At 42.3% G+C, this 13,903-nt stretch overlaps 3 protein-coding genes and 1 long non-coding RNA gene across 5 annotated transcripts; 3 read left to right on the top strand and 1 right to left on the bottom strand.

Moving 5' to 3' along the window:
- The first annotated feature begins 925 nt into the window (after nt 1-925).
- LOC145229750 (uncharacterized) lies at nt 926-2,431 on the top strand. Its single transcript, XM_080095076.1, has 2 exons — nt 926-1,061; nt 1,145-2,431. Exon 2 carries the CDS (start codon nt 1,283-1,285, stop codon nt 2,429-2,431), a length of 1,149 nt encoding a protein of 382 aa, XP_079951202.1. The 5' UTR covers nt 926-1,061; nt 1,145-1,282.
- A 92-nt stretch (nt 2,432-2,523) lies between these two features.
- On the top strand, nt 2,524-3,961 carry LOC145229749 (uncharacterized). Its single transcript, XM_080095075.1, has 2 exons — nt 2,524-3,897; nt 3,941-3,961. Exons 1-2 carry the CDS (start codon nt 2,524-2,526, stop codon nt 3,959-3,961), a joined length of 1,395 nt encoding a protein of 464 aa, XP_079951201.1.
- A 17-nt stretch (nt 3,962-3,978) lies between these two features.
- LOC145229054 (uncharacterized) lies at nt 3,979-8,136 on the top strand. Of its 2 annotated transcripts, none has more exons than XM_080094307.1 (2): nt 3,979-7,854; nt 7,931-8,136. In XM_080094307.1, the coding sequence occupies exon 1, from the start codon at nt 3,991-3,993 to the stop codon at nt 7,348-7,350; it is 3,360 nt and encodes a 1,119-aa protein (XP_079950433.1). In that variant the 5' UTR covers nt 3,979-3,990; the 3' UTR covers nt 7,351-7,854; nt 7,931-8,136. The 2 variants fall into 2 exon arrangements, with proteins under 2 accessions (XP_079950433.1, XP_079950434.1); XM_080094308.1 differs by having other exon boundaries at nt 3,979-7,993; nt 8,077-8,136.
- A 652-nt stretch (nt 8,137-8,788) lies between these two features.
- LOC145229053 (uncharacterized) lies at nt 8,789-11,610 on the bottom strand. Its single transcript, XR_013860346.1, has 4 exons — nt 11,460-11,610; nt 11,333-11,397; nt 10,888-10,966; nt 8,789-10,534 (listed from the first exon to the last, which is right to left on the bottom strand). It is a non-coding gene; the product is annotated as an uncharacterized LOC145229053 (long non-coding RNA).
- Nucleotides 11,611-13,903: the final 2,293 nt, after the last annotated feature.

The following is a 13,903-nucleotide window of genomic DNA, read 5'->3' as shown; positions in this document are numbered from 1 at the left end:
AGAATTTATCCAACTTTATTTCTACACACTGTATTCCATTTACATAAACTATAAAACTTGTTACTGAATCTGGTGAATGTATATTGTTAGCATGCGTTGAACTGTGGAACTATACACTAATAAAAGTTTGTGCATTGTCTGCAACTTGTCCTGTAATCAATCTATGCTTTTATATTAATTATGGAACAAATCAGCTGTCCGGACATTTATGTGATGAGGGATTCGCAGTGGCAAAAAGAAATTACAAAAATTGTTTGCAAACAGAATGGTATAAAATAATGTATTTACACAAATCCATATAGATTAGATTACAAAGCAACCAGTTCAACTAAAATACTGATGTGCGCAAATAAAGTGAAACAAGTTTGCAGAAGTTACAGTATCAGTATTATGAGCAAGAAAATAAAGAGGACAGTCATAGGAATTAAATCAAACCACTACAATTGGTAATGCTTATAATAACGGGGTAACTGCAGCGCGTTTCTCCTATCTCAACGTTGCGCAGCTATTTCCGGCAAGGTGAATATTTTAGTGCAATTGTGTCTGTAAGATTTCTTGCCTCTAGCGGCGCAAACTGTTATGTACGGGTGCCAGGGAGATCGTCCTGGCATTGCTATTGTCACAACAATGACTTTGTGACGTAAAATCCATTGTGGTGCGAGACCGCATGGTTATTAGTTTATTAGTGTCTGTGATGTGCTGAACGCATGAAAGTGAGTTGTGATAGCTAAGTAACGTATTTCTGATTCTGTTTGAAACAGAAAGTATATTGTAAATGTGCAAAAGTTGTACCTAAGTGAACTGAAACTGTGAACTTTGCGCTGAGCATTGGATTATTGTGACCCGATTAATTTACTGTGGGCAAGATTCGGCCTGCATCGATCTGTGCGACGAAGTGACTCGGTTGCATTGCTGTACACCGGTATGTTTTAATGTAGTGGCCTGTATCTTGGTGTGTTTTTATGTGTTTTACTGATTACGACTTACGATATTTACAGTGTGAAAACCGTAATCTGTGATTTCCAACTGGGAAGTCTTATGCCTGGACCGATCAAAGTTTGGTACGTTATTTTGTTTCTCTCCTGTAAATGCGTTTTGTCGTTGTTCCTCGTTCTGACTTTTACTAGTGTTGTTATGTTTGCAGAAAACCGCGTTTATTGCGCGCGTCATTCATCTTGGTCGAAATAAAATTCTGTTGCTCGCACTGGTAGCTTGTCCAGGCGCTGCACTGAAGGTGCGACGCTACATCGTTTTCAAACTGATCAACGTGTCTTAACCAACAATGGATCCGGATGATGAAGTTATTGTTGCCGCTCACAGAAGTCTCATGGCTAAATATGTCAGAGCTGAAAGTCTGTTACTTAAACCTACCGACGCGCCTGTCGTTGAACAATTCCTTCCCGAAGTCGAAAAGGACTTTCAAAGAGTAATGTCACTGTGCGAAACAATGTCCGACGGGGACATTGTCCCAGGTAGCCGCACAAGAAAGATGGATTATATTCGAGACAAGATCGAGTTCGACGAGCGTATGGAACAATGGCTGTGTGATGTGCGGCAAAAAACTCCAGTTTCCAATGCATCTCTACCGCCATTAGTGGACAGTCCCTTTATCGTAGACGATCAAAAGAGTATAGGCTCTACGACCAGCTCCATGCGTAGCTTGAGGTTGAAAGAAAGTCAAGTTAAACTTCGGATTGCCCAAGTGACCCGGCGACAGGACGAGGAACGCAAGCAAGAGGAGGCGGCTAGAAGGAAATTAAAACAGGAACTGGCGGACCGCGAGGCAAAAGCAAAGCAAGATTTGGCCGACCACGAGGCAAAAGCAAAGCAAGATTTGGCCGACCGCGAGGCAAAAGCAAAGCAAGATTTGGCCGAGTTTGCGGACCGCGAGGCAGAACTTGAGCGAGAGTTAGCAGACCGAGAGTCGCAACGAAAGTTGGAACTTGCTGAAACTGAAGCTAGAGCTTGGGAGGATGCGTCTGTAGCTGAATCCATTTGTGGTAAGCAACATCCTGGATTTTCTGGCTCGACAACAGTGCCTTTGCCGAGTAGCCCACTGGACAGCCCTGTGCATACCTACATTGACTACAAAGCGCAACCGACAGCACTTTGTAAGAATTATGCGCAAGACCAGCGATATACCGAACGCGACACTTTCGTCCAGAAATACGTTAAAGAAGAAGCAATTCCGCCTTATCAATGCCGCGCACATGAGCCGACACAACTTAAATTTGATTCCTATCAGGCGCCCCCCAAACCACTCGAAACTCGAGCGCCCCGTGCTAGCCACAACCGATACCTGGAGGTTGGTGAACGTTTTCTCCCGAAACCGATTGTAGAAAAGTTTAAAGGTGACCCCATGGACTATTGGAGCTTTATCAACCGTTATACCAACTGCATATTGCGGATAAGGTTGAATCGTTCGACCTGAAGCTAATTTATTTGTTGCAACATTGCGAAGAGCGTGTATACGAACATATGAAGCATCATTCTGCGTGTGAAAGCCCTCGAGAGGGTTACGAAATGGCTCGACGCGAATTATACGAAAGGTACGGGCAGCCCCATATAATAGCTCGGCGCTGCGAGAATTTGCTACAGGATGTCCCGAGACTAACTTCAAATGACCCAGTCGGTCTCGAGAAACTGGCCGTACTGCTCCGAAATTGCTGTGCTTCCCTGGAAAAAATGGTTGGTACGTCCATTGTAGACTCGGTGGGATTCATTTCCTCGATTGCTTACAAACTGCCACTTAAGATGCGGGAAAAATGGGTCTCTGAATCGTTGCGTGTTCAGGATAGAACAAATAATGTGGCGAGATTTGCTGACTTCGCAAAGTTTGTCATAGAGCAAAGCCGAGAAGCTAATTCGGTTTTTGGAAAGTGCTTGTTTTCTTCTCCTGTGGAAAAGGCTGACACGGCTGCACCCAGAAGACAGAAAGTATTTGCGTATAACGTAAACGTATCAGCTCCGGAGAGTGCCGCCGCAGCTGATTTCTCACGTCTGTGCACACTTTGCAAAAGGCCTCATCGAATCGACGAGTGTACACAATTTAAACGTAAATCGTACGAGGAGCGAAGAAAGTTTGCAAGAATCAAAGGGCTGTGTTACAAATGTTTGTCTCCTGGGCATTCGGTACGCGATTGTAAAGCTGAGACTAACTGCGACGAGGAAGGTTGCGACAGTGCCTATCATCACACTTTACTTCACAACCCGAAGTGGATAAGCAAACCCACAGATTCCGAGGAAGAGAGAAACGGCAATGTGGGCGAATTTCACAATGACTGCATGAATTCCGTCATCAACAGAGAAAATGGTTTGGCACGGAGACCGTCCGCTTACCTGGATATACTTCCTGTTCAAGTACGATGTGGACACAAGCTGGTGAATACATACGCCTTGATTGACTCAGGTTCTAATATGACATTTTGCGAACGTCAGTTGGCAGAGAAATTGGGTGCTAAAACAACTGCGAATGGCGTGCACTTTAAGCTAAACACATTAACCACGGATCAGCCTGTAGCCGTTGATACTACTTCTGTGTCACTATTTATTTCACCGCTAAAGGGGGGACAAGAGCTGAAACTCCCTGATGTTGTATTGGTTGATAGGATCCCCGCCAACCCTAGCCGGGTACCAGAAGCTAAAAGGCTGGAAAAGTACGAATATTTGCGCGGTGTCGACTTGCCACAAATAGAGGGTGGCGCTGTAACATTGCTGATTGGGAACGATAATGCGATCGCACACAGGTGCCTGGAGATCCGCTTTGCGCCCAATCCACGCGAAACCCCAGATGCGGTTAGGACGCCACTGGGATGGCTATTGAAGGGCCCTTCTCTGGAGACACAAGCGTATGTGGAGGAAGAATCCAGCTTCTACTTGACGGCGTTTTCCTCAGATGTTGAAGCTGACTGTTTAGGAAACGTACTTATTAACGATGAAGGAAGCTCGTTCCCATCGCTAGAAGACGATATTGGCGATGTTGAATCTCTGATGCAATGGCTGCGCAGTCACGAGGAGGTTTCTAATTTTGGGATGAAATACTCGAGGGAGGATGTAGTCGCCTACGATATGATGACGCGACTGGTAGAACGCGTCAACGGGCATTATCAGCTGCCACTTCCGTGGAAGAATGACAGTGAGGTTCTCCCAGACAGCTTGCCAATGGCCAGTGGGCGCTTGGAAGGCCTAAAGAAGCGTCTGTTGCGGAATTCTGCGATGCGCGATAAGTACATCGAGAATATGGCCACCCTGTTAGAAAAGGGTTATGCAGAACGAATTCCTGAAGACCAAGTTGGTACGAAGAATAGAGTATGGTACCTCCCACACCACCCAGTCGTCAACCCAAAGAAACCTGAAAAGGTCAGAATCGTTTTCGACTGTGCCGCGAAGTGCTCGGGTCAATCAATTAACGACAAGCTAATGAAGGGACCCGACTTGGTAAACAACCTTGTTGGCGTTTTGGCGAGGTTCCGAAAGGATCGTGTTGCAGTTGTCGCGGACATAGAGGCCATGTTCCACCAGGTGTCGGTCGCTCCCCGTGATCGCGACGCTTTAAGGTTCTTATGGTGGCCAGGAGGAGACATGTCAAAGGTGGCTACTCCGCACAGGATGAATGTACATTTGTTCGGTGCCCGCTCTTCCCCCAGCTGCGCTACGTTTTGTTTACGTGAAACTGCAAGGGAGCACGGAAAGTTCTTCGACCCCAGAGTTGCTGATGCTGTGAGATACAACTTCTATGTCGACGATTGCCTCGCGACAGCCCCTTGCGACTCAAGCGCCGTTAAGTTAGTGAAAGACTTAAAAGGCTTGCTCGCCTTGGGTGGATTCAAATTGACGAAGTGGGTTTCCACCAGCGACGCAGTCATGGAATCCGTTCCAGTCCAAGAAAGAGGCAAGGCATGCCAAAACGTTTCTTTAGGGGATTGCGTGCAGCAACGTGTGTTGGGAATAAACTGGGACGTGAATGAAGATGAGTTTCAATTTAGCGTCGACCTGCCCGCTAAACCGCTGACCCGACGAGGTATGCTCTCGGTAACTAATTTCCTTTTTGACCCCCTGGGATTCGTGGCACCTGTCGTTCTGGAGGCCCGATTGATGTACCGCAATCTGTGCCAGAAGAAGTTGGACTGGGACGAGGAAGTTGGTGGAGCTGACTTGACAAAATGGAGAAAATGGTGCGGCAGCTTGGAACGTTTGCGCGCTGTCCGGATTCCCCGATGTTTTAGGCCTAAAACAACGAACGAGATAACAGGCCAACAATTGCATTTCTTTGCTGATGCCTCTACAGTTGCAAGAGGATGTGTGTGCTACCTACGGACAACGATGGAAGACGGCAGTGCACACTGCAGTTTTGTAATGGGAAGGTCGCTCTTGTCAGGTTCTGGAAAGCACACGATCCCTCGTTTGGAGTTGGAGGCGGCGCTGGATGCTGTCAAGCTTTCCAGGACAGTCAAGAAGGAGCTGTGTATGGAAAACTGCCCTTGTGTTTTTTGGAGTGATTCTACTATTGTTCTTCACAGTCTCTTTGCAGACAGCAAAAACTTTCCGGTATTTTCTCGAAACAGGCTTTCGCAGATTGAGAAATTTACGTGCGTACATGATTGGAGACACGTCCCTACCGCTTCGAACCCAGCAGACCAAGCCTCACGCGGCATGGCGGCCGACGCCTTCGTTGGGTCGAAATTATGGCAAAACGGGCCAGACTTCCTGCGATTTCCCCCGGATCAGTGGCCCAAGGGATTTGCTAAACCCGAAGTACCGGGGGGAATCTACAGCAGCTTTGATTTAAAAGAAGCAACTAACGTGTTTCTTTCAATCAGCGACTGCTCACCGACCGATAAGCTGATCAACCACTTTTCGTCGCTCTACCGTCTTAAAATCGCCACTGGATGGCTCTTGCGCGTCCGAGGATATCTTCACAAAAAGACTAAAGGGGAAACCGCTACGCTTTCTCGCTCGCCAATCACCGTAATTGAGCTACAGGACGCTGAAAAGGCACTCGTACAATACAACCAGCGGCAAGAATTCCCAAATTGGACTAAAGGAGACCTTCCCTCGCACCAAAATAAGACGTCTCAGATCTACAAGCTAAATCCCATCATGGTAGACGGCGTGTTGCGAGTAGGAGGAAGACTGGAAAACTGTTGCCTGGATTACGAGGCTAAACATCCCGCCATTATCCCACACCAATCTCACCTTACCGATCTGCTAATTGAACACTACCACAGCAAGAAAGCGGGACACTCAGGTGTCAACCATACAATGAACCTGTTATGTCAGCGCTACTGGGTTGTTAACGCGCGAGTTGCAATCCGTCGTGCCTTGCGAAAATGTCAACTTTGCCGACGACGTGATGCCAACCCAGGATCGCAGCAAATGGCCGATCTGCCGTCGGCCAGACTACAATTAAATGAGGCCCCTTTCACCCACACTGGGGTGGACTACTTTGGACCTTTCACAATTAAGATACGCCGAAGTGAAGTGAAACGCTATGGGTGCCTTTTTACGTGTATGACCAGTCGCGCCATCCACCTGGAAGTTTCCCCCGACCTTTCGACAGATGCTTTCATTAACGCTATGCGACGCTTCATTGCACGTCGCGGACCAATCAAGCACATGTATTCAGATAACGGGACAAACTTTGTCGGAGCGGAACGAGTTCTCCGAGAGTCCGTCGATGAATGGAACCAACAGCAAATACACAACTACTTAAGACAAAAGGCGGTAACTTGGCACTTTAATCCTCCTAGTGCCAGTCATTTTGGAGGTGCTTGGGAAAGGATGGTCAGATCTGTCCGCCGCATATTGATGACGCTGCTTCCAGACAAACCACTCGACGACGATTTGCTACACACTTTATTCCTTGAGGTTGAAGATATTGTGAACTCGAGGCCCCTGACTCAAGTTCAATTAGAAGTAGGGGAGGAATTACCACTTACTCCTAACCATTTGCTGAAGCTAAAGCCAACGGTCGGTTTGCCGCCAGTGAATACTTCGAAGACCGACTGCTACGCGAGACGCCGGTTTCGTGCTGTTCAGTACCTTGCTGACGAGTTCTGGCGTCGTTGGATGCAAGAATACCCTCGGACGGTCATCGCCAGACAGAAGTGGCATGAACGTAAGAAGAATTTTGCCGTTAACGACATTGTGCTGTTGGTAGACGATTCGACCCCGAGGGGGCGCTGGCCTATGGGCCGAGTTCTTAACATATTCCACGACAAAAACGGAATTGTCCGAAGCGTTGAAGTAAAGACTTCCAGCGGAGTTCTGAAGAGACCTGTTGCAAAGCTGTGCGTTATCGTTCCTGCCGAGACTGGGGGCGACGAAGAAGAAACAGAGCCAAGGATGTAGAAAATTTGGACTGTCATGAACGTTTATTTCGAGCGCGTCGGAGCCTAATGAGGCGCAAATCTTTTAATTGTTGTAAAAAATTGTAAACGCATTAACTGTAGCGTTTCCCATTTTGGTGGGGGAGGATGTAAGATTTCTTGCCTCTAGCGGCGCAAACTGTTATGTACGGGTGCCAGGGAGATCGTCCTGGCATTGCTATTGTCACAACAATGACTTTGTGACGTAAAATCCATTGTGGTGCGAGACCGCATGGTTATTAGTTTATTAGTGTCTGTGATGTGCTGAACGCATGAAAGTGAGTTGTGATAGCTAAGTAACGTATTTCTGATTCTGTTTGAAACAGAAAGTATATTGTAAATGTGCAAAAGTTGTACCTAAGTGAACTGAAACTGTGAACTTTGCGCTGAGCATTGGATTATTGTGACCCGATTAATTTACTGTGGGCAAGATTCGGCCTGCATCGATCTGTGCGACGAAGTGACTCGGTTGCATTGCTGTACGCCGGTATGTTTTAATGTAGTGGCCTGTATCTTGGTGTGTTTTTATGTGTTTTACTGATTACGACTTACGATATTTACAGTGTGAAAACCGTAATCTGTGATTTCCAACTGGGAAGTCTTATGCCTGGACCGATCAAAGTTTGGTACGTTATTTTGTTTCTCTCCTGTAAATGCGTTTTGTCGTTGTTCCTCGTTCTGACTTTTACTAGTGTTGTTATGTTTGCAGAAAACCGCGTTTATTGCGCGCGTCATTCATCTTGGTCGAAATAAAATTCTGTTGCTCGCACTGGTAGCTTGTCCAGGCGCTGCACTGAAGGTGCGACGCTACAGTGTCGCTATGTTGTCTTTCACCAAGCGAAATAAACTCAACTCATAACAGGGCTTTAATGAACAAATCTAACACATTTATGGAGTAACATGAAATTGTCATGTGAAAACAGTTTGGTATATTAACAGCATTTCCAATATGGACCAGAATAAAAAAAATAGCTGCGGACCTTGTGACAAAGATGACAATGTAAAAACATACTTAAATCACAATGGTTAAAAGTGCAGCAGCCACACTGTATATACTAAAGCATAGAGATAGGTAGCTAAGTAAAACAAGAAAATATAAAAACATAATTAAATCACAATGGTTAAAAGTGCAGCAGCCACACTGTATATACTAAAGCATAGAGATAGGTAGCTAAGTAAAACAAGAAAATATAAAAACATAATTAAATCACAATGGTTAAAAGCGCAGCAGCCACACTGTATATACTAAAGCATAGAGATAGGTAGCTAAGTAAAACAAGAAAATATAAAAACATAATTAAATCACAATGGTTAAAAGTGCAGCAGCCACACTGTATATACTAAAGCATAGAGATAGGTAGCTAAGTAAAACAAGAAAATATAAAAACATAATTAAATCACAATAGTTAAAAGTGCAGCAGCCACACTGTATATACTAAAGCATAGAGATAGGTAGCTAAGTAAAACAAGAAAATATAAAAACATAATTAAATCACAATGGTTAAAAGTGCAGCAGCCACACTGTATATACTAAAGCATAGAGATAGGTAGCTAAGTAAAACAAGAAAATATAAAAACATAATTAAATCACAATGGTTAAAAGCGCAGCAGCCACACTGTATATACTAAAGCAGGGGTGGGCAAACTACGGCCCGCGGGCCGCATGCGGCCCGCCAAAGGAGTTTATGCGGCCCGCCAAATGTTTCCGAGTAACGCTGAATAGTACTATGAGCACAGGCGCAGAGTTTTAAAAATACTGGGGGTGCGACTTGCCGATACCAATGCCATATGCAGTATCTGTACCCGTTCGATACTTTGGAACTATACACAGATACTTTTTACGTGCTTTAGCCTGTTGTTGTTGCCACGTTATTATGCAAATCGTCACTTGACACAATTTCTTCGTTCGATAAAAGTAAAAGCGATTCACGTTTTCAAATACAGCCCACTTTTCACTGTTGACGCCCAAACTTTGGCCACTTTGGATCATGTTTAGGTCGTTGCAGTACTTTTTGTTTAATGTTGGCACTCGGACTTTATTAACAAAAAACGTGGTTCAGCCTTTGTTGCAACAAACGCTTGTTTTTTTGAAACAATTACGATTGTAGCGTTTCAACCAATGTTTGTACAGTCATGAACAAACGTATTTGCATAAAGCTGAAAATATACTATGTAATAAATTTGCACAGGGGTGCACAACCTGCGGCCGCAATCTATTTTGCTAAATATTTTGATTTTTAAACTGCTAAAACAGATTTCGTGGGACTGGAAAAAAGATTAGCAACCATATGTGCCAGGCTCTTTATCCGCTTATTATGTGCAAACAATGCGAAAAAACAGCCCCTGCAATCGTCACAATACTGTTTATGACGTCATAAACAGTTAGCTCCGTTCAGCTAAACTTATGCACAAGTTAGAAATTGTTAATCAGAGCATTTTGGGCGACTTTAAATGGTATATATATGATACAAACCTTATTCTTTGCATCAGTTGTTTTAAAACAAAAAAACAAGCAGGCAATTGGCGGCCGTTGGTGAAATACTATGCGGCCCGATAAGATTATAAACTCTTGAATGCGGCCCTTGCACTGAAAAGTTTGCCCACCCCTGTACTAAAGCATAGAGATAGGTAGCTAAGTAAAACAAGAAAATATAAAAACATAATTAAATCACAATGGTTAAAAGCGCAGCAGCCACACTGTTTACTAAAGCTTACGGATAGGTGGCTAAGTGCTCTTACAGGCACAGATAACTGTATAAAATTGGTAACTGGTTTGTGTCTACTACATGAAATGAATTAAAAAAGAAAGATACAAATGTACAATAGAAAGAAATATGTTTTGACAATGTTTTATGTTGTTCAACAATTGACATACATGATTTTGAAATAGTCTACCGCTTTAAAAAGCTAAACAAACATTACGAACAAATGTTTCCTAATCCAAAGTACGTTTGCACTTGTGCATGTATCGGCAAAGTCAATCTTAATGTTACTGCATTTTTCTATCCCACATGAGCAGTGAAGGTTGCCCCACTGTACATCAATACAGACAGGTTAGGCTGCTGAATTCAGTTGTCAAGTTTCTTAGTTAACAGGAGGTTGATTTTGCAGAACAGCTTTTAAGAGTTTTTTGCATCAAAATCTCATGCTGTTAAAGGTCATGTTGTCTGAAATTCAGAGGTATCTGGTTTAAAATGCACACCAAGCATAAACCATTTAGACAACAAAAGCTATTCAAATTAACAGACAATTCACCAAAATACAATCCTTAAAGCAGTTGATTTGAACCATTTTAGCAACTCACAGATTAAAAACCAGTCCTTTAGAAAAGAAAAGTTTATGTTGAAAACAAATTCATTTTATTGCACTAACCATGTAATCGCATATGGTTCATTAAACCAATCATTTAACACGAAAGATTGAAGTGCTTGCCTCATCGCACAATAAAGTTATGTGTTTAACTGAATTTGTAATTGTTGAACTTCAGAAACATGCAAAAATACCAAACTAAATTTTGTACCTTGTTGATTTCCTGGTGTTGTATCTTTGAGGGAACCACTGGAGTACTTCCTTGTTGTTTTTCTTGCATAAAGATCCATCTTGTTCGGAGGTCATGAGGTATAAAATACAAAGGTAAAATTAAATTACGAATATCTCATTATCATTCACGTAAGCAATAACAAAAACCTATTAAAATTGACATATATAATATCTTGGAACACATTTTGTTTATAAGCAGGCAGGGAATCACAACCAATAAATGATTGCTAGCAAAATGTGTGAAATAAATATGTGTCTTTTTTCATTGCATATTAACTGTGCCTAAAAACCAACACTATTTTTAATTTACATTTGAGCATTAAGTCTGTTAGCTTCAATGCAGGTTGTGACCACTCATATACACTTAAGCTCTAAATCCTATGAAAACATTTAAGTTTATGTATATTGCTTAATAGGCATAGTACCTGATGCAGTTTCTCATTGACTGATCTTCCAATGTACAGAAAGTCTGATTGAACTGATGGAAGTTCTGAAAATGGAGCTACAGAAGTAAAGCGAGTATACTTTGATAATGATTATGCAAGTACTTACAACAATATTGGCCAATTAGTCAGTTGCAATCTATTAAATTGTATCCCAAATGAACCAGAACAGCAAAACCCCCATGCCTGAAACACACTAAAAGAACCAAGCCAGCAAACAGCTGCAAACTTGTGAACAAACATTTAATTCTTAATATACGAGTCTGTCGAAACCTTATATCTGATTACACAAATAAACTATAAAGCACCTAACACAGTCAACTTCCTACACCTGTTAACAAAAGAAATGAACCGTAAACGTGAAAAGATAAAAAACAGATTAATCTAATAATATAAACATCCTAAATTCCTAAACCTGTAAAGTACAAAAAACATATAATCTGTAAATCAGCAAATGTAAAATATACTATCAACCATCATAAACAAACATCCTAAACCTGTGAACAACAAAAAACATGTAATCTGTAAATCAGACAAGTTAAAATAAAACGTTAACTGCAAAAAACAAACACCCTAAACCTGTAAACAACAACAAATTCCTAAATCTGTCATAAAAACAAACTTTTATATTATCACTAAAATGTAATGACTATAATGATGATAACTACAACCTGAAAAGATGTTTAAGATAATCCTAAAACCTCCAAAAATGTTTATTTAAAATAATGATTAAAATCTTTTAAGATGTTTAACAAGATAATGTTAAAACCTGCAAATGTGTTTGTTTAAAATAATGATTAAAACCTGAAATAATGTTTAATAAGATAATGTTGTAACCTGCGAAAAGTTATTTGTAACTATAAGGTAACTGATACATTCCTAAAAAACACAAAAATTCGTTAAAACCTGCAAAAAAAACAAGGCAATATATTAATAACCCAAATATGAAAAAGTCATTAATGCCCGATGACACTTACACTTTACCTTAGCAATGTAGAAATGCTCAATAACAAAGATTGAATTGAACCAAATTTGTACAACACAATAGATCAATCAAAGCCAGGTCCTGAAAGATAAAACAAAAATGTTTTGACATTTGATAGCAAAGTATTTAACACAAGTAGTACACACCTGGAATGAAGTAAACAATAGTTGAGAGCGTACAGACCGAAGTCTAAATTCTGACTTTTTACTACTTTCTGAGCACTTGACGATGGTGGTTCAGGTGTTTAGAGCGACGCATAAATAAACACAATACTGTAATGATGTTTAAAGAATCTGTCGGCTGATGTAAAAAGGCACAACACCCCCCAAGAACTGGTCTACTTAAAAAGAAATAAAGGATAGTTAAAGTAGACTCTACACACATTTTTGTTGATGAAAGAGGGAAAACGCAAGCAAAATTTAAGTCACAATAATATTGATGGTAGTTGCTATTGGTTCATAACCAGCCTCAATCAAGAAGTTCAGGCATCATCAGTAGGAAAGTCTGAAAAAACGTTTGAACCACCACCGTCCCTGCACGGCCGACAAAAAAAACACAATACAAGCTTGCCTTAACTAACTGTCCTGCATACAAACGTCGCAAAATAGCCTGTAAAGGTATAAAGTGAGTCTGTCGTGTTTTACAACCACCCAAGTAGTCATTGCCCCATTATGACTGGGTGGCCTGGCCAAGTAGGTTACGGAACTGAACTAGTAATTAAGTTAATCTAAATCCACACAAAAAACAGGCTTGACCAGCACAAGTGGAATAGGGGACATTTTTAAGCGCATTTTTTGGATACTAGATAAGTTTACTAAAACGAACGAGTGAGTTATAGCCTTGCTTGATATCTAGTACAAATTTCCTTTCAATGGAAAGAAAATTGTAACAGAAATACAAGCAAGAACAACAAAAGCTGGTCAAAACCCAAAAACAAATCCACAATAACCCTATCTTTACAGTTAATATAGGCGCAGAAGTTTTTGTTTAAAGAGTTCAGTGATGATTACAGCGTATAACAACATGAGATCACTGTTCTCTGCCCTGCGAGACCCCCCGTTCAAGGACCCAAATGGATTACGCAACCTCTGGGCTGGGGAAATTTGAACAACGGTTTGCGCCCTATCAGGGTGGCTCACGGGACTTTTCTGGCGAAATGCTATGTCGGCCCCCTCAGGCTTTCGAGCCAAAGCCTTCATTGAGAGTAACTGTGTCCGGTACTCGGTCCCGTCTGCACCGCGGCCAGCGCATGCGGTGGAGGCCATGCCCAGTCCGTGTTTCTATGCGCACCTTATTTTAGCTAAAGCCATTTAGCAACGCGCCACACCTAGCTAAAAAACGATCTAAGCTAAGTCCCTATGTGGCGCGCCAATCCCAAACGTAGTCCACCTATGTTACCTAACCTAACCTTAGTTAACGAGCGCTACTCTAGTTGTAGCCCTAGCGCCAACTTTCTGACATAGTAGCACTCCTACAGACTTGGACCATTCTTTGACCACCGAGGAAGACTTCCTTCACGAGTCAACCTCGGCAAAGAATAGGTCACTCACCCTAGCGCCAGTTAACCT

Source organism: Phallusia mammillata, chromosome 5 (genome assembly GCF_965637545.1).
Source record: "Phallusia mammillata chromosome 5, kaPhaMamm4.hap1.1, whole genome shotgun sequence".
NCBI classification, from domain to species: domain Eukaryota; kingdom Metazoa; phylum Chordata; class Ascidiacea; order Phlebobranchia; family Ascidiidae; genus Phallusia; species Phallusia mammillata.
Note: the sequence above shows the minus strand (reverse complement) of the source record. Positions and strands in the feature narration are given on the sequence as shown.